At 36.8% G+C, this 21,573-nt stretch overlaps 1 protein-coding gene across 2 annotated transcripts in view; it reads right to left on the bottom strand.

Moving 5' to 3' along the window:
- The window catches only part of ush2a (Usher syndrome 2A (autosomal recessive, mild)), a 227,032-nt gene that overhangs the window by 138,510 nt on the left and 66,949 nt on the right, over window positions 1–21,573 (bottom strand). For both annotated transcript variants that reach the window (XM_028473043.1, XM_028473039.1), the window contains 5 exons: window positions 19,537–19,712; window positions 19,283–19,430; window positions 11,877–11,983; window positions 10,564–10,687; window positions 2,706–2,836 (listed from right to left, as the gene is read on the bottom strand). In XM_028473043.1, the coding sequence (XP_028328844.1) occupies window positions 2,706–2,836; window positions 10,564–10,687; window positions 11,877–11,983; window positions 19,283–19,430; window positions 19,537–19,712 (686 nt within the window). The remainder of the gene's footprint in view (window positions 1–2,705; window positions 2,837–10,563; window positions 10,688–11,876; window positions 11,984–19,282; window positions 19,431–19,536; window positions 19,713–21,573) is intronic.

Genomic DNA, 21,573 nt, shown 5'->3' with positions numbered 1-21,573 from the left:
GGCACAATGTGTGCGACTCTATATTCTCTGCTGTGTAGCGCGGGGTGTGCGCTGTGGAGCTGTTGGGGAGGGCAGCGTGGGGTGTCGGCGTGAGCACGTGGGGGAGCAAGGTGTGAGCCTGACAAATCAGCCACTGATTAAAAAGCAGTGCAAAGCTGCACTTTAGGTCCCCAAAATATGGGCCAATGTAATTGTAAACACTGCTTTTTTTTTTTTATATCGCTGTACTTTTGTAAATTTTCAACAATTAAACAACAGTGCCTCATAAATAAATGTTAGGCATCAGCAGGATTTGTAAACCCTACTTTTATTTATCCATGTACAGTAAATGTCTAAAATTATTTTTTTTTAACTTTTGGTTTCCTTCTTAAACCCCTGATGTACAGTCAAATGTGATAAAATGTTGAGTGCTTATATTGAACATCTATGCCTATTTTGAAGTTAATCAAAAGATGGATTAATGGTGGATCATCATATGAAACATCTCACAAAAGGGAATCGGTTATACTCTCTACGCTATTCTGCAACGCCTGTTCTGCTGTTTCTACACACCAATAACAAGGCTACAATGCCACATACAGCTCGAAGATATCAAGTAGAGAATTTCACTCTTTTTGTGCCTGCATATTTATTTGCAAGTAGCTAAAAGTGCAGTATCCTGCATATGCAGGGTTTGGTGGGTGTTTGAGAGAACAGATATGTCCAAACAAAACAATATTTATTGTATTACCCTCAGGCTTGGAACAAACTACTGGTAACTAAAGATAGTTAGTGGTAGTGGGTAAGATGCAGTATAAGAGTTCAAAAACCATTCAGATAGCACAGTAAGCAGACAATCTAGTTCATAATTTCCAAAAAAATGTAAGTGAAAGGAGGCTCTTTTGAGTGTTTTTGATATTAAATGTATGAGGCAGTTCACACATTCACAAATCCATGAGCTGATCACTCTCGTGTAACATGGTAAATTACCCCCCTTGCACTGTTAATCCCATTAGGCTAGCTCAACAGGCTAATAGTGGGAAGTAATGGGCCCAGCTATACGTATCTAGAACGCTAATAAGCCATGACACCACTCCCACTGTTAATTACCTCAAACTAGCCTAAACAAAAGAATCAACACAGTTGGAGAAGACACACACATTCCATCATTACACACTCACATGTGACTGGAAACACACACTATTGACCGTTTCTCAACAAGTACCTATTAGGTATCATATGACACACAGATATAATGAATTGGTCCAGATGAAGACCTTTGGATGGGAAAGTAAAGTACATGAACTGGCCTATTACTGTGTTTGTTTGAGTGTGTAGTTGGTTGGTGGCGTCATGGAAGTGCATGTAATCATTTCGATCATCGCTTTCATCAGTGAAGTCGTTGACTTTCTAACCCCTCTACATGTGTCTGTAAGGATGGATAAGGCATAAAGGGCTGTGTGTGTGTGTGTGTGTGTGTGTACCAAGCTTAATTAGCTTGCAATTGGTATTCACGCGTGGTGACTGCAGGGAATGAGTTAATTGCAGTCCAATTCAAACGTTGACACACTAAAAGTTTTTCTCCTCTCCCCGTTTCCCTGACAGGAACCAATGAGGGGCTACAGTTTACATTTACTTGATGAGAGCAAGTGGGAGAGAAAATGAATAAGACAGAAGAGAGAGAGAGAGAGAGAGAGAGAGAGAGAGAGAGAGAGAGAGAGAGAGAGAGAGGAGAGAGAGAGCATTAGAAAGAAGAAGCAGTTATTGGGGACAAATTAAAATAAAAAATATTTGGAAAATGTGGCATAGAAACAAATTAAAAGAATAATACTTAAATACATTGTGCAAGATTGTGGTTGACAGTTTGAAAGGTTGTGATGGATCTATTTATGAAAAGGGCCCAAAAAGGAGACGCGTTATTGAACTTTGATCCATGGTTCAGGTTTGGTAATGCCTTTTAGGAAGAAACACTTAAATCAGTAGTTCCCCAACTTTTCCTGTTGCGTCCCCTTTTGACAAAAGAATCACTTTCAGGGCCTCCTCATCGCAACAAAATGAGTAGAAAATGTTACCTTTATTAAAAAAAGGCAAAAATGGTGATTATTCACTAATTCAGTCTGTAGGGACATGGGCTGGGAACCGGAGGGTCGCTGGTTCAAGTCGCAGAGCGGACCAAAAATACTGAAGTTATTCTGGTAGCTGGAGAGGTGTCAGGGCACTTCTCGAGCACTGCCGAGGTGCCCTTGAGCAAGGCACCAAACCCCAACACTGCTCCGCTCCCTTCATAATAAAAGCAGCCCCACTCTGACATCTCTCCATTAATGCATGTCCACAGGTCCTGTTTGTGCATGTGTGTGATTCTGTGTGTGTGAGAAGCATGTCCCTAAAATAACAGTGTATGAAACCCGAATATTGCCTTATTTCAAATTCAAAAAAAAAAAAAAAGTTGCGTAAAATGTGCAATCACATATTTTTGAACAGCAATAATAAAGTTCTTTGAGTGCAAAGAAAAATACTATTTTTAATTTCATGCTCAATGTTCAAGGATGTTCAGCATGCACCCCCCTTGTGCCCCCCTCTAGTTTGGGAACCACTAACTTAATCAATGATGAAGACAATTGTATAACTCATAGAAGAATAAAACAACACAACAATACAAAAATGCAGAATTAATATTGTTTTTACTGTCCTGACCTTAAAAATGATCAAGTTGTAAAATGGCATACCTGTGGGTCAAACACAAAGAAAGGGCGTCCATTTTGTAACTGAATGGCCAGAAACTCATCTTGGTTCCCGGGTGAGAAAGTGCAGAGAAGCAGACCGTTAGGAGAGCGGGTCTTGAAACGAAGAGTAACACCTGATGCAGAGAGAGAAAAACAATTGTGTTTGATGAGAAGATTAGCAAACATCACATTAGACAGAGAAATATTGACATAAAATAATAATAGATCATCATCATGACCATAAAATAATCTGTAATCATACACTCTCAAAAGTAAAGCATGACACTTCTATTGCACAGCCGAGAGCAACATGCAAGTTCACGTCAGGAAAATAGGATTTTTAAATTAACCTAATTTTACTTTTACATTAAGATCACTGTTCCCTGTAAGCAGCAAAATGATTTTATTTTCCTAATATGACATTTATCTCACTAAGATTCTTTAAAGGAAATATGTATAGTTGATACACCTCCATCCACACTTTAAAAGGCAGATGCATTATCCTTTTTTTTCTACAAATAACTTTGTACAAATAAAAAGTACTAGAAGTCTGAGTGATGCTGACAATAGCCCAGATTTAAAACATACAATACATACATCAGTAAATAATGTGAGTGGAAAAAAACTTTTTGGATTTCAGAAACACTTGGCTGCTCAGTTAACCCTACGTCATAAAACATTATGTCAACTTTCAAACTTTCTCTTAGTAGGGCTGTAAAGATCGTGAGGCAGTTAAAAATCGATTCAAAGGTGTCACGGTTCCCATCGATACTCTGGAATTGAAATCGCAGTACATTTAAAAAAAATTGGAATTTGAAGTTCAGGACGCACCACCGTGTTTTAAATCAGAAGTGAGGAAGCATTTTGGCTTCCCCAAGACAAAATGAAAGAAGTGAGAAAGAAGAACATGTGAAATCCAAGGTAAGAGGAGCACAGAGAGGAAAGGGAGAAACAAGAAAGAGAATGAAAGCCATACTTTTATTTATATATATATATATATATATTTTTAAAGTCCAATTATTAAGGCACAAAATGCATTTTCAGTTACACTTTTTAAAAAGAAAAGGAACATTACGCAGTTTGGCATAGTTTACTGTAGAGCCAGAATGTAAATGAATAGGCTTCTTATTAATTTGTACTATTTCTTTATTTATTTCATTCGGGATTTATTTTTCAATGAATTGCATTGTTTTGCATAGTTTATCAAGGGATTCTTTTGTCAATGAAAGTTAAAAGAAAATAATACAGTATTTTTATTTTTATTTTCGAAGAAAAAAAAAAGAATATTTTTCAGTCATCATTTGTCTACAGTCTCATTTCATAAAATAAATTGTGAGAGAATCGTATCGTGAACACAGCATCGTGAATCGAATTGTGTCGTATCGGGAGTTGAGTGAATCTCTTATAACTAGATTGTCTAACACCTTGCATTTTGTCATCCAATGTTTAAACAAGAAAATAGTTACATTTTTTTACGTATATAAACCAAAGCAAATGATATAATAGATAACATGGATAAAATGGATAACAATCCTCTATCCTTTTACTTTCATTGCTGCATAATTGTGTCATAATTAAAATTGAATATCATTAGATGTAATTCTGACAAATGGCTAGATATTGTGACTTATGATGTTGCAGTGCCCTTGAACGTTAAAGTTGTTGTTTTGTTGTTATGCCAGTTTAATATGCATGCGGCTAGTAGATGTGAAAATAGCTTGTAATGCTCCTGTGAAATTATTGTGTTAAAAAAAAAAAAAAAAAAGCTTATCATTGAAGAAAGATATAATACAGATAATATTGTATTTGAATAAAATCTATTTATTCATTCAATGGACATATTTTATAACATTAACAATGTGGGAAACTACTGAGCTCTTAGAACGAGATACACACACTTGCACACGAGTAACACTAAATCCACACGCTGACTTGGACCCACACATTAGCAGGAAATTCTTCCCACGTGCCGTCTTTTCATGTTACTCTGGATCAGAGATTGAATCTTAATCCACTACTAGATCCATATAACAACAGAGCCCATGCAGGTTTGTATGTGTGCCTACAAGTGTGAGTTTCCTCTGCTCTGCTCTACTCGTCTCCACAGAGAAATGCAGTGTGGGAAGATCTAAGGAAACTGAATAAAGGCAGTCCAGAGTTCACAAGAAGCTAATGTTAGAGTAATAATGAGTTTGTGAATCCACTTAACACAAAGAGAAGTCCAACTGAATGCTGATTGTTCGTTTAAAAAAGTACAACCAGTGGTTCCCAATGTTTTTTGTCCCATGTACCCCTTTGCATTTTTGGAAAATTCTAATTCAATGTGCTCCTGTACTCCTAGAGGTACACGTCCCCCTGTTTGGTAACTACTGCTGCACACGAACATTAGAACATTTTACACTATCCATTAACATGTAGAAAAATAAGCACAACCAAAACAATTGTCCAAAGATGCTACGATTTAAGTTTGGGAGATTGCAGTTGTTCACATGTGACGAGTTAAGATGTTCTTTACATTGGACTTGCATTATGTACATCCAGGACATATGTGTCATTTACATTCATGACCTTGTCACTGCAGAGATGAGTGAAGTCATGACAGATACCTGACATTACATTATCCCCCTTTAACCTTCCCTCTCTATCACATTCTCCTGATCTATCAATCCTCCCTTTCCTTCGTTCATGTGCTTTTAACCTTCCTCATCTACTTCTTGACCCTTTCACTCCTCCTTTCTTCATGCCCTTCCTGCTCTGCATGTTCTCCATCCTTGCATCTTCAGTTAGGAAAACCTATTTCCTTCCAAACTCTGCTGCTCTCCTCTCCTATTTACGTCTACTTAATTTGGACACAATAGATAAAAGCTGACCAACTAAAGAAAACTCATGTTAATGTTTACCAGCACTAATTTGCGTTAGTGGTAGACCCATCTTTTTTTCTTAAAAAGGCTGATTACCAGCAATTACTTCCAAAAATGCTTTGAGTTCCTTTTGCCTAATGACTAAAAATACAAACAATAGGCCAAAGCAAAACAAAAAAACAACTTGTTAATGTATAAACTATGTAAAACTCTCAAATAAAAATGACAAAAAGGTTGTTTTCCCCCATACCTTTACCCTCATATTTTATTGCAAACTACCTCTTTCATTTAGGTCTTACATTAATGATCTTACAACAATCATCAAATAACCTCTGATGCGTTTGCCAGATAAAAGAAAATAACAAGATGTGTAAGATAAACACGGTGTTTTCCCGATATGTTTAAATGTGCAGCCCCTAAGTGACACTGCTCACGCTCAGCAGTACCTCTCTCAGATTCCCCGCAGGACTCGTGCTACTTCACACTGACAACCACTTTGGATCCATCAGAGGACGGACCCGAGCACACACCATGACAGGTGACTCCAGTATAATTGCACACGGGCACTTTCTCCAAGCAATCGCCATTAGTCACGCACACACCTGAGAGCGGACAATGTATCCACGTAGAACATGCCGAAGCACATGTTCAGATTACAAAAATCCCGAGAAAAAAAAACACACTACCCAACTCTTTTTTTCTGTTTTAACTGTGTTTTGAGATGAATGGAAAGTAACTAAAATTAACATTTCATTTAATTATGTAAATATTTCCCAAATGTAATCAAATTTAAAATGCACACTTTTAGTTAGAAAACATGATTTAAACCAACTTTAATGTTTCAAGCATCAATAAACTAATACATTCCACTGAACATAATGAGTATCAATATTAAGGCAGTTGCCATTCTTAAGCTGATCCTTATTTATGAGGTAGTTGTGTTTTTGCTGTCTTATTTCTCCTCCGTCTCAGTAAACAGTGAAGGTTTGTGTAATCATCTACACAACATAACCTGAATAACTCCAGTCATGTTAGTTCTATGCTGGCATTAATCAGAGCCTGGCGTATTAATGAGAGCAAGGCAGCTAGCTAATTACCCCCATAGATTCTGCAGCAGCCCATTAAATATACAAATGACAGAATTAAAGAGCCCAGCCTCCTCTGATTAATCTTTAAATCGGGAAAAACTAATGATGTCTGTGCAAACTTTCCCTTTACACATTCCTCTCCCGCTCCTTTCAACGTCAGTGCCTGGCAATCAATCATATTAATTAAGGAAAAATAATTTGTCTCATTTAACATTTCCTTTTTACCCCGCTCAGTTGTGACAGTATAACTCTGCAGCCGTTTAGTGTATTAAATGTGCCTTGGCGTGATTTTTATTGGTTTTATTTCTTCCTGTATTATTTCCTCTTGTGTCTCTCAGATCCAGAACAGCGATGAGTATGAGCAGAATTTCTCTTAACTCAGACCGATTTGTGTCCAACAAAGTGGAGAGGAGAGCACTATGTAGTCTTTTATGACCCATTTCCATCAAAGTATGTTATTTTACAGTGAATAAAAGATGTCAGTCTTAACTGCGATCTACAGCCTCCCTAATTTAAATACAAACACTAAAAGGAGGAAGTAAAGATGCCTTATAGAAACGTTTCTTAGAAGATGAATGAACAGACATGCATTTATGGAAAGAAGCACTTAGAGGTTATTCATATTGCAGCATGACTGCAATAAAGGTGTAATTCAGTTTCATCTAAAGTAAGATTCAGCGTGGTAAGTATTGACCATTAGTATCTTCAGGAGACATTAGGAAGCCTTTTTAAACACACGTGAACAGACTTTGATAATGGAAACATGCATTTCTGTCATGGTGATTACTAAAATTGCAAATGAAAAACAGCCCATTTTAAACAAAAATAATAATAACTTAAGTAAAGTAGCCATAAAATTACTATCTTATACTTTTATTGGGTAAAAGATCCCAACATAATAAAGATTTACCATACAAAATATTGATCTTGTTTATTGATGTGCTCTTAATTTGCATGATTAGAAAATGTGATCATATGCTATCCGGACCAATGGAAACAACAGATTATTAATATCACAGGGACAGTGCATAAATCTAAAAAATGATGATTTGCTGTTTCCAACAGAAACCCATCAAGATCTGCTTAAAGCCACAAAACAGCTGAGAAAAAGAAGTGTTTTTGAACCTTGTCCAAAGTTAGTGATGGTCAGCTTTTGCATTGGCATGGAAAATCAAAAAATGGAACAAAAGGGAGGTGCAAAGATTTGGGTAAAAGATTTATAAAGTTGTCATTGTCGGAGTTACAAGGTTTGCACAAGACATCAACGATTGACAAGTCTCTCCTCGGTGATCAATTGACTCTCGAGGGGACATTACACTGCATTACATTCATAATCCAATTTGGCTTTGATTTGTTCGCTGTTCCGTGCGCTTCGATGGGAATAATTGTCTGTAGATGATGCTATTAGTATTGATGGTTGTAAAAGGGCGATGGTTTGAGGACTGCCGACACATTGATGGTCCTGAATAGATCCGGTCTCAAAGTGAATGTCTGATCCATTACTCTTTAAAGAGGAGGAGGGAGAGGCGAAGAGCATCCCCCGAATAAAAATAAATAAATCACCTTATATTTACTGGAAAGATACGGCAAGATCTGATTTCCTCTACCACAGATTATGACCAAATGCAGTCAGGTGTGGTAAAGGAAAAACTGTTCCCACATCTATAATGAATCTGTTAATCTTACTCGCACTCCTCTGGGTGGAAGTGGGTGCTTATGTTGCTCTTGCCTCCCGTGCTGCACTGACTGTCGGGGGTGGGTGGGGTGGTGATGGGGATACAGGCATCTGGAGGTCTCACTTCCGCGTTGAGTGCAGAGGTGATGTGCGCAGACGTAGCAATCTTCAAAAATAAATTATCCAGTGCATTCATAGAAGTAAAATACCTTCCATTTTTTTTAAACGTTATTCTATATTTGCGTACTCGTACCAAAAGGTCAATGGCCCGGTATCGGTTTGCAGCCATGGGGTTTTGGTCCGCTGCTCAAACCAATGGGTTTAAAGCCTACCATTACAAGAAAAACAACACAACTGAGGCATGGTGAGCTCAGTGACTCTATGCATGCAAGTTTGCAACTTTTCTCCTACTATGTGTTGGTTTTTCAAAGTTCAAAATCCATTGGTAAGTCGTTTGATTTCCTCCAAACCGGAGTTTCTAAATTGCCCACATACATTTGTGTCTTCATTTGTTACCTGAGGGCATGTGATTGCTAAAGCTGATATCCAGAGTTTCTGAGAGGATGTCTTGATGTTCCGCCCTAAACAGCTTCACTTCCTCCCCCTGCCCCCTACCAGAAGCCACGCCTCTACTTTTCTGCACGCACATCGCAGAAAATAACAAAGTTGCATTGGATCGCATTGATATAGGTCTATGGGTCAGGTAAGAGCCAAAATCATATTTACCTGTTTGCACGGCCTTGTTTCCGTGTACAGTTCCGCATTCACTTTGATTGACAGTCTCAAAAACAGGAAGTGTGATTGTTTCCATTTGTATAGGGTCTATAGGACGAAGGAGGGACTTATATACATTAATGTATATGAATGACCAACGACACTAGACCATAGTAAAAGACTAGTTAGGTATTTTTCAAAATAATCTGGATATCAGCTTTAAGGTGTACAATACATCAAATGTCCCTACCTTTTCACACAGTTTGATCAGGGAAATTAAAGTTCTTTTAAATTTAGTTGAGTCCTTTAGCCCGTGTCCTAAAACATTGACTTGTTGAAGTGACTGATTGAATAATAGTGAAGAAACCCCTTTGTCGCAGAGTGATGGAGGACCCAAATACAGTAGAAGGGAAGCAGGAGTAGTGCTCATAAAACTAGACCAAATATTATTACAAAAACTCAAAACAACAAAGTAAAAATAAAGATAAATTGAAGGAACAAACCCTGACTAAACTGATCTGGAAGTGGGGAAGATGCCACAACACACAGAAACACAGGGAAATAATGAGTGACTCAACAAACAGTGACCAAGCACTCCGAACAACCGGATACTCGGTGGTAGAATCGGTTAGTGTGTGGTGTTCTCGATAGTGCACACCACACACTACAAGATCAGAAGTGGGAGAACCTGTGCGATCTGTCTTTTCTTATCATCAAGTGTTGATGCGGTCTCTAAACCTGTGAAGATTTAGAAAATCCTGTAGTGTGTGCCAGCCTTAAATGTGAGGAGGTAAACAGGGAGGATGAGAATGAATGAATGGGAAGAGCTACTCAACCTCTCTTACACACATCCTGATGGACAGGGTGTGAAGAGACAGACAGGAATCCCTGACCAACAGACGAAGACAAAACGAAGAGCAAGAAACTGACAGAACAAATTACAGACAAAATACTAAATAAGACTAAAACATGAACAAAAACCCTACTGAAAACCGACCTGCAGGGCTTGAATAAACAACCTCAAATACTGATCTTTTAGCTAATATCAAACATATACAGTTGCTTATATGAAGTAAGAGATGCATTGTTTATCGTGGTCTCAAGTTATAAAAACTTGGGGTCAAGATCTCTTTAGTCCCCACAGACGGATTTCACTGGCGATACAAGGCTTGTGCAGGACAGTGAAGTAATCTCGAGCGGCACCAAAGAGCTTTGCTTGCTCAAATCCCACTGATTAATATCAGCAGTCATTAATTATGTGCGTCAGACTGGGTGATGTTCTCAGATGAAGCAGAACAGGGGGAAGAAAAGATGAAGCAGAACATGTTTGGCTGTGCAGCTCAACCCTCTAATGATGCTGGTAAACAGAAAGATAATTGTCCTTTAAGATGACTGGGGAAGTCATTTGAAAATTATTTCACAAGAAGACTTTGGTAGAATGGCACACAACAACATAAAGCCCAAGTATATACAGTATGTTTGGTTTGCAACTGCAACTCACTAAACTACATGTATTTTCTCACCTGTAAAGTCTGTGTTAACAGGGAGGATGTCGCCTGGAAACTGGTAGTAGCCATTTCCTGAAAACCTGGTTCCTCTAACAACTGGACTTTGGGGGTCAGAGAGAGAGACATCCGTCCTCTCTACCTTCAAGACAATAAAAAGCCGTGATATTAGAACAAGAGCTCCAATGTATGACACCAAAATCAAAGCTGTCATGGAACATAATAAATGTCACTTTTTGTTGACTTTAAAACAATATTAATATGCAAATGTCATTATTTACATGACTTTCGTGTTAAAGGATAGAGGATTAGTTTTCTGAAGTTTAGAAAAGAAGCGCACGAGCCCAGTTTTCCACATGCACAGCTCTGTTTACAAGTTGGCGTAGACATTCCTCATATAAGATGACCTTCCAAAACAAGATTTGCACTTTTCCTACTATGTCAGACTCACCACCGGTGAGTGAAAATCCATTTTCAAAGGACCCAGTGCGCACCGAGCACGAGCATGTACGACGCCCTTACGTAAACATATCATCAGAATGATTGACACTTAGGAGGACCAACAGTTAAGATGATCCACCCGGAAGTTGAAGCCAAAAAAACATCGTCCACAACACCTTTAAGGGATCTGGAAAACCCAAAGAATATTTATGCTGCTACAACTAAAGTCTGATTCTATCAATAGTTATGATGTTAAATTATGATGATAAATGTGTTAAAATTTTACATATTGTTTAACAGGCAGTAAAGGGTTTGAATCAGAATTCTTTTATTTATCCCAGAGGGATATTGCTTTTGTTACGGCCACTTAAGAAAAAATTCCCAAATAAAAAAATAAAACGTTAAAGACAAAAAGAATAAACGTTAAATAAGTGTATAATTAAGTCAAAGACTGTTAAAATTATCTCATCAAACCCCTCTCTTAACATTTTATACTCCATACTTAATTTTCTTGATGGAAGAATTGGGCCTACCTGACGGGGCCAAAAAACATTCAAATGACAAATTTGGGAGATGATGCAAAATCCATTAAAACTTATGTCTAGCTAACTGAGTGAGTTTTGCTAAATTCATGACAGAGCTGCTATTATGTAAAATTTGATGTAGCAAATTAATTTTTTATGTACAAAACTACAGTGTACAATAAAAAAGAGCAAAATGACTACAACAGATGCAGCAGGAAGCTCATTTCTAGCAGTAGTCCTTGAACATATTGGGAATTATGGTAAGCCATGACAGCATCTTGACTAAATTTGTTTCTTTAAACAATGATGGAAAGGCCAAACTAACTGATAAATTGCACTCAAACATTCTCAGCACAGCATCCTTACTTGATAAAGTGGGGGTGGTCCATTAAGTCGGTCAGGAGGGTCCCAGTTTATCTGAATGGTGGTTTCGTTGAGTGGCTGCAATCGAGGTAGTGACAACCCAGATGGAGCTGGTTAAAAAACAACAACAAAGGAACCAGTATTATTTAATAGAACTTATTTTACTGTGGACTTTGCTTAACACATGCACATATTTTGCACCACAGCTAATATGCCAAAAGACGTTTGGTAAATGTCTAAATGGGATTGTATTCTGTAAGAAACAGGTTTTCCACAAACATGAGACGAGATGATGAGACGACCTTTAATAATAATCTATTGGAAAAGTGCTAAAAAATAAAAAATAAAAACATATTTTAAGCTGCTACCCCTAATAATTTTGCATTAGTTAAAATAATAGCATATGCCTCATAGGTCAATTAATCAAACTTTTACTCCAAAGGTAAAGGAAAAAAATTGAAATTGGAAACTTTTTTGTCCATTCTTAACGTGATTTCTTGTTTTTCCAAGCCAGAAAAGGATTACAGTTACCATTTTCGCCCAAATTTGTTTACGGTATTTCGCATAATATAAAAATGAAGTAAAAACACCTCTATGCACCCATCTCCACGACCCCACATCTGGAGTGTTTACACTGGAGAGGAAAAACTTTCAAGCGGCAAATTTTGGCCTATTTTTTTCTTTTCTTTTTGAAGTAAACAATGTTTGATTCATTTATCAATGAGATATATACTATGATTTAATATTAAAAAAATGTATTGTGGGTAGCAGCTTCAAGCAGACAAAGTATAAGGTGTTCATTATATTGTGGCTAATTTCTGCAAAACCATATCCTTAATGATAAATGTTTCTTTTTCATTTAACATGGGATCAATTCAATTTCTCTTTTTCACTTTAGATGTTATATTAAATGTCCTTTCAAACACACCCTGAGGTAGTGGAATAGCAGTTTCTGTGTGTAACATAAACAATAAATCAGGCAGAGACTGACTGATATGGAAAAGGGAGAGAGAAAAGAAAGGAGGAAAATACACGAAACGTGATGGACCGGTGAGAAGTGTGTGCACTTAGTGCCATTCCATTCCAGTGTGTGTGTGTGTGTGTGTGTGTGTGTGTGGTGGGAGTAAATTAGCTCGCAGTGACACAGATGCAGACCATCTTTCGCACGTGTTCTAATCGAGCTCTTAAAAGGGAAGTGGACAGCTTGTCCGAGGCGCTTCATACTGCCACATCAAACCATAAATTACTGTCAATCGATAGCTTACCAGTCTATTGATATTGAACTACGGTGACATTTAGAGCACTGAGTATGCCACACACTCGTGTTAATACACACTTTGCTTTAAACAGCGGTGTGATTTTTGAAAATGTCCATTTCTTTAGGTACAGTAGACGTTAGAAAGGTAGTAAGAGAAAACCAACAAATTTCAATTTGGAAAATAATTATGAAAATATTATGTAATTGTATTTACAATAATATAATGAAACTCTGCTTTCTGATCACCTTCAACAGCAATTGTGTGAGGACAACAAGTGAAACTGTGACAGGACAGAACCTTTAACGTACTATTTAGCGTTCACATTTTTTTATTTAACATGAAGTCCCCAACCACCAGCAGCAGACCCGTACCAGTACTCGGACTATGTGGTACCAAATAAAAAATGTTTTAAATATGAATTATATTTTATCTTCATGTAAGCTCTGGTAATTTTATTTTGAAACATTGTCACTTCCACTTTTGCACTCACATCTCTGCGCAGATGCCACCACAGAGTGCATTTACTGGACGGAAGTCACATGCACATGACCCCACGAGACCCCAGGAGGGGATCACTGTCCGCAACGGATTAATGGTTGGGATCAATGCTCCAGGATCTTTGGACAACGTTCATCTTATCCATGTTCTCCACTCATCAACTATTTCCTGTTGCGAGTTAGTTAGTATTTACTTACAACTGCTCCCTGAGACTTTACTATTAATAAACTGGTTTTCAATTTTTTTGTTGTTATAAAAAAATACCAGGATAATGGCATTTAACATTAAATAGGACGTCTGACTGTTGAAAAGACTAAAGACACCTTTAGTACAAAATATGTTTCACCCTCTGGCTCAGTAGGTCAGCATGCTGCTCAGAGATGTTGTCATTTATTCTTAGACTCCGCTCAGTTTGTTTTGTTTCATTATAGTCCCATTAACTAAAAATGAGTTAAAGCAGATTTTCATCAGTCAATGTTTGGAAAGTTATTAGTTTTTTTTTTTTTTTTTAGTATGATCACCTTTTAAATATGTTGCCATACTCAGAAAGTGTGGCAACGTATTTATGTGGCTTTCCAATGATGGACAACCTTTACAGGTATCAGGTGTATTCTGATGCTAACCTTGTGCTGGCTAGTATTGCTTTAAACGTTTGGTATGGTTTACTAAAGAAGTAATGATACTCAGTCTTTTTTTAGGCAAACAGTGAATATCCAGATTTAACCCCCTTTTCCTGACTCCGTCTTGTCCCACTTGGTTGGGTCTGGGGTGGGGGTTAGGTTACAGAACCACACCTAGCCCGGCTAAGTCCGGTTCTACAGAAAGTTTCTGCCTGTTAAAAGACAGTATTTTCTCTCTATTGTCACTGATGCTTGCTCATGTGGATTTTTTAATGTTTTTTCATTTACACAAAATTTCATATTTTTAAAGTTTGCCTTGAGATGACTAGTTGTATTTTGTGTTATATAAATAAAGTTGAATTCAATTCAATTTCTGGTAAGATACCATACACAATTATATGACACGTGGCTAACATGCATATCAAAACAGGTGCATAATGATACACAAACTATTTCAAGTAGTATGTTACAGAGACATTTCTATTTTACAATAAATCTGAACATATTAGAAAGATAAGAAATGTTTCTAATAGGAACACATACTGTACACTGACAAAGTCCATCCAAAATATCCTGAGGCCAAAAATGTATTCTTCAAAGCATATAAACAATATTAGAAGTCTCTAAATTCCTTTTTTTTCCCCCTCATTTAACGGTTGCTTTTATACACTTTTGAAGCACAGCTACTTTTGAATGTACACAAAATCAGTGTCATAATAATCATAATATAGCACCGTTGAAGCCTTTTGGGGTTGAGGATCCTGCTAGTGACACGACTCAGGAGTATATAATATAATCTATAGAAAAATGTACCCAAGTAAATATTAGGTGTACATGTTTGGATCAATGCTATGTACTTTAAAAAGCTACTTCACTTGTAAATGGTTAAAAGCATATTTTTAAAAAAGCCCTGATGTATTACTTTTATTATTTTCTAGTGTTTAAAATGATATCTTATACTACTGCTTGTTAATGCAAAAAAACTCGATAAATTTAATTTTTGAAAAAACCCACAAGTGCACACTCACGTACATGCAACCAGAGAGGTTGATTGTAGCTTCCTACATGGTAATCGAGCAGCTAAATCATGGCCAGCTCCCAAGAGTAGACGTGTGTGTTTCCTGTTTTAACAGCGGCTGACATGTCTTAACTAGCTAAAGTGTACAGTTCCACTACACACATAAGTACACTACTTATTGACATGGTGATCCCTTGCCATGCATATTTCTCCTCTCAAAAGGGGCCTTAGGCCAATTATGCATTAATCAATATTGTTCCTGTTCTGTTGAGCGGTGTTACAGAGTTAGTGTGTGTATGTGTGTATTTCTCTCTGAGTGCATGTCTTGTAGAACAAGCTTTTATGGATGTAGAATACATAAAACATCACCATCAGTGCCTGATCAGCCACTTACTTTACGTCTTGATCGATAGATCGAGATGCACATGTGGAAACAATTGCAAATTTATCAACACACACAGGCAGGGATATTTCTTTTTGGTGGATACGTTTCAGTCAGCGCTAATGTTCAGTTCTTTCTCTGGTGTAACTCCAGTGGTTACACAGATGCTGTGTTTTACAGCAGATGGTAGCTGAAACTAATGGCATAGCCGTATGTGCGGGAGATTTATCGGTGCTTTTGCACAATGCTCGGGCATACCTAGCCGAGAGAAGTGCTTTGTGAATATTATGTTTGTCAGTATACATCACAACAGCCATTTAGTTTTTTGGACAATCCTTGATGGGCTGTCAGAATTAAATCTATCCTAGTAAGTATGCTTAAAATAATAAAAATGGCATTAATGATTTTTTTTGTTTTGTTTTCTGTCTGCAATAGGCAGATAAGTAATCATGGATCATACATTTTATATTTTGAATTAGGTCTAGTTAGATTTGAGGTATTTTATTTTTTTCATGTGTCTAATAGAATGACATATCAGAAGAGAAAGCAATGGTTTTTCTGAAAAAAAAACTATTTTAAATTATTACAAGACACACGCTTAGAGAGAGGAAGCGTGTATAATGAGGCATGAATTTGGCAGAACACCAAACGCACTTATAATGCAAGACTTTAAATTTAACACGAACGGGATGAACATCTACCACAAACTCTCTCTGAGGAAAATTAATTTTTCCATTTTCAACATTATGTATAAATTTAGGAGGACGAAAGTGGTAGAAAATGCAGAGCAAAAGCATAAGCTCAACACTCAGTGGAACAGCCCATGTAATGCAAATCGTTCAGATTAAAAAAAAAAAAGGGAGAAAAAAAGAGGTCCGCTTAAACGGCATATGCCATTATCATTTTTTATAGTTGAAACAAGGGACAACTTTGGCATTGGATGAAACAAAACTGTGGCAACAGATGTGGCTGTTAAAAATACATTCAAAAAGTCGACTGGGTACAATAAGCCATATTGAATCGTACAGTATAACAGTCAAGAGAAATCTTTGGAATCACTTGAAATAAACATTGTTGCTCTGTCAACAGATGTAGCCATTAAAAACACATTTAAAAAGTCCACTGATTACAATACCAAGTATCATCCATCACAGTAAACACAAGAAGTGACTTTTGGAGATTTGTATGAAATGAAAATGTCTGCTATGTCAACAGATGTAGCCGTTTCAAGTATGTTCAAAGGCCGAAATCCCAGAGAAAGTATTTTTAGATGAAAGTCTTTTTTTTCCCTCATAACCACTGAGTGCACCCATTGTCTATTCACATAAAGAGATAAACAACAAAAATAAAAGAATACAAAAAAAAAAAAAAAAAAACACCATCAGTTATGAGCTTAGAGACGGCGAGTAAACAGATGGAAAAGTGTGTTGTGCAGGTCAAGTGAGCATCTGAGTGCAATCTGTGTAATGGGGAGGGATTCGTGTTCCTTTGCTGGGATTTCATATTTCTGTTCAAGTGACAGAAGATAAGGCAGAAAACTAAAGTTAAGAATGAAGAGTGAGAGAGTAAAAAGAAAATAACAGATCGTCCAGAGAGAAGCCGATATAATTCAGTGTAAAGCAGTATTTCTGAATTGTCTTGCGCCTCAATTAGAGCTCATCTAGGTCCCAGAGAATTGTGCATGAGTTATTAAAGACATCTAATCCATCCTACTTCCACAACAATTATAAATCTACAGGAGAGTGTGCAAGAAAGAGTGTGTGTATTTGATTAATGGCCAGTAAGGAGTGTGTGCTACACATTTTTCTTTTTGTAATTAACAGTAAATTGTTTTTACTGCCGTGCACCATGAATATCCCCTCTGGTTAACATGACCAGAGCTGTCACCACTCAAGCACCCACTGACTGACTACCAGTACATGCTTTCACCAGTGTGTGTGCATAAGTCAGAGGCTTTGTTTCTGTCTATAGAATCATCACAGTTTAACTTAAGGTATTTTACACCGAGGTGTAGTTTTCTTTGCTCTGAAGAATCAAGTTTAAAAAGAAGTACAATACTTTAGATATTTATCTTATTACATTTCAAAAGATTATTATTGCATTAAAATAGACAAGTGTAAACCAGAATTAACTGATAAATAATGTATATTTAGGTATAGGTGTCTCTGGGAACTGATTTTTAAACTCAATGTAATTAATTTTTCCTCACAAAATAAATCTATAACAAATAATAGTAACATACAGTGAGCAGCTTAACAGTTTTCAAATGGATGAAAGAAATTTCCGTGCCAAAATGTCTTAAAACATTTTAAATGTTTTGGTGCTTTTATTTTGAAGGCAATTGTATTTAAATTACATTTTTTTTTTTGTTTGACAGGGACCATGTACAGGAGCATTAATCAGCATATGAAAAGATGCTTTGTACCAGACTTTAGCACTTGGAGATAATTTCCATCTGCAGTCCCCAAGACAGACGATTATAAAAAGCATAAAACAATACAGTTTATAATATTTACAAACAGTGCTATTATACATTTCATCAATAATTTGGTAGCGATTTTAATTAATTAAGTACACCTATTGTGATCAGAAGAAAAATTTATTATTATTTTTGTTTATTTGACAGGGATAATGTACATTCATCAACATTACAGTAAATGTACCAGAGTTAGGCTTATGGCTAATAGTACTATTAAAAATGTCACATTCTAAAACAGCATAAACACATTCATGAAACTTAATAATTCACCTTCCTAAAAATGTATAAGTCAGATTAGTTATATTGTTCAATACATATTTTAAATAGAAATAGAAAACAAAATGCAAAAGAACCCCTGACTATCAGGGATGATGATTCCAACATTTTTGCATGTTTCATGCATGTTTTATTCTTGCAAAATATAACAATAAATGTATTATTTTGCATACCTGTTACCAGCCCTCCCTAAGGAACTTTGAGCCAGACTTTATTAGGAGAACGATATATCAAAAATAGAGGGCAGGAAATACAAGGTATTGGTGTTGGTATAATGTGATGCTACCAGAGAGGAGTCAAATCTGCTGTGTCAGTGAAATAACAAATGTAGAGAGAATATTAGAGGGAAACGCATCCAAAGGCTCAAATACTATGAAGATATACAGTAAGTGAAGAGAGGGAGTAAATGTGTGCTTACAAGTGACAGAGCTATTTGTTGAAAGCAAATATCTATGGACCAAATCGGTCTGAAATAAAGATGGAATGAAAAAAAAGAAGTAAATTAAGTCATAACGGAAACTATGCAGAAGCCCTGTGCGTTCACAACAGATGTGCATGCAAACCCAGCTATTTGTTATCAGGGGTTAATAATAGATCCCTGTTACTAGTTGAGCTACTGGTCTAAATAAAGGTCAAATGGGCATAACATTTTTTCCTGTTGCAATGATTAAAAAAAAGTTTAAGATATATTTTTCTCAAAACACAATATCATAACCCATATTAGCGGAAAACATTCATAGTAATGTGTTGCTGTCTTTAAAATTAGAAATAAACCTTCCTTATACATAACTTCAACCCTTTACATTTTCCTCTGCTGCAGAGGACTTGGTTTTCATATTATTTTTTTATCATGTGCTTGTGTGTATTATTGTCCTACCTGCAGGTAAAGTCTGTCCTCTGGATGGTAAACTGGTAGTGCAGCCTGTTCTGGTGCAGAGCGTGACAGTGAAATTGTAAGCCTGGTAGGGCTTTAATGCTGTCACTACATAAACAGGTTGTGCTGATGGCTCCGTTCTGTGCAGGACCTAAAAAAATGAAGAAAAAGATACAAAGAAGAATTAAGACAGAGTGGGAATTCAAGGCAAACTAAACTGTACTTTCTCATGATGTTTGAGTGTGTGCGCTACTTACCCGACTAGTAATTGGAGGAGCATAAAAACGGTCCGTTTGCTCTTTCAGCAGGTTGAGCCGAAATTCAGTGATCTGTCCTCTGGCAACAAGTCCTTGACCATCAGTAGAGTTCCAAGAAACTTTAAGACTTGTCGGGGAAAGTGGAAATACTTGTGGAGGAGCCATAAACTCTGGGACTAAAGACAAACACATTTAAAAGCAGACATGATATCTTACAAATTGATTATAATTGACCATTACTGATCGATTAAAAGCAAACCAATTCAAATATGAACAAACAATAAACACCTAGTTAATACAATGTATCCGTTTGAAAAATATACTCTTTAGGCAATATTGTTTTTAAAAAGACAATAAAATAGTTTTAACTTTTTCATTGTTTACTACTCTTAAGGCCATATGCAATGCACTGTAGCACTTTAAAAAAAAACATTTTTGGAGAAAGAACCACCTTAGGGCTATGTGCAATGCACTACATATATATATATATACAGTATATGTTCCTTGTCCTGTATGTAATCCTTTTGTATATTGTTTTGTGACTCAGCCTGTCTCGGGACAACATGGAAATTAGCCTATGGCTATAATCTGACATATTTACATTTTTTTGAATGTTCATTGATACGTACTTAAATAAAAATAAATAAATAAATAAATATAGGCATTAGGTGTAAACAACTCGAGAAAGCGTAAGAAAACGTAAGTATATTTATTTCTGCTTGATGTGTGACCAAGTACATTTTCTGAGAAAGTGTGCAGCCTATATGAGTTTGCAAAGTAAACTTGCCCACTGTAACCATGGTCTTTTGAGTCCAATTAATGTTGGAGGCTGCTGTTGTACATCATTTTAAGATCTACAGTATATACAGTACAATTATTCCACAAATTACAGTTTCACAAAGATTTCGTTTGTTTGCCATTTGGCTTTTTCAACTATATACATGTAGAAAAAAAAAATGTGATGAATTACCATTGAGACGGTGAACTCGTAAATTCTAAATAGTTTTTACGACACTAGCAAAGTAACAGCTTCATACATCCTGCATTCAAGCTACTGTTTGAAATTAATCGATACAGGAATAACTGTTTTGTCATACTAAGATGCGAAATAAGACTTATTTTTGGTCACCCTCAGGCGAGCAACCACACATGATTTCATTGTTGTAGTCGCTTTACAAAGCTAATAATTTCTGGGGTCGCCACTCCTCTCAGCAATACCGTAGGTCAGTCGGGAGAACTAGCGCGCTCATACAACCTCAAGTAGACAAGGGTGGAGTCTTAGCTTCATCCTGAAGAGGAGACAGACTGGGAAGCAACAGACGCTATTTATCCGGGACTGCAGCCACATTGTGGTGCCCGGAGAGCAGTTGGGGATTAAGGGACTTGCTCAACATCCCACAGTGTTGGCACGGGTGAGACTCAAACCAGCGATCCTCCGAATACAAGCCCGCTGTACTTAACCACAAGGCCACCACTCCCCGAATATGACTTAGTATACTGTATATATTTTCAAAAATAACATTGTAAATAAAACAGTATGACAATAAAAATAGCTAAGCTTACTAGGGTGTCCTGATCTGATATTGGTATCAGTCCAATATCAGCCAGAAAACGAATACCGGATTTTATCGGACTGCATCTAAAATCTGAGATATATATTATATTTATTCAATTGTAGAATACTGTAGATATTTTTTTGAAGGTTAAAATGTATGTAATCAATTGGTTAATAATAAATGGGTAAGTTTTTCTCATACCAACTGTTGCTGACTATTGTTTTCTGACTAACATCACTTGATCAAGCCTTTTCTAACATTCCACACAACAGAACTCAAATACACCTCACAGTGATACTTGGACACGTCATCAGTGATGAACCCGGGGTCACAGGGTATTTCGGGTCTTTAATCATGAGACAACCTCACCCGAGTGACCCAGTCGGGGGTGATCAGACCCCAGCCTGTGTCCAAGTGGCGCACCACGGATCCCCCCCTACAATTCCACAGCCACCTGGAGGCCTTTTCTGTGGCCTTAAGG

This window comes from Gouania willdenowi, chromosome 3 (genome assembly GCF_900634775.1).
Source record: "Gouania willdenowi chromosome 3, fGouWil2.1, whole genome shotgun sequence".
In the NCBI taxonomy this organism is placed as follows: Eukaryota; Metazoa; Chordata; class Actinopteri; order Blenniiformes; family Gobiesocidae; genus Gouania; species Gouania willdenowi.
The sequence above is the reverse complement of the archived record's forward strand: the minus strand, read 5'-3'. Positions and strand labels throughout refer to the sequence as shown.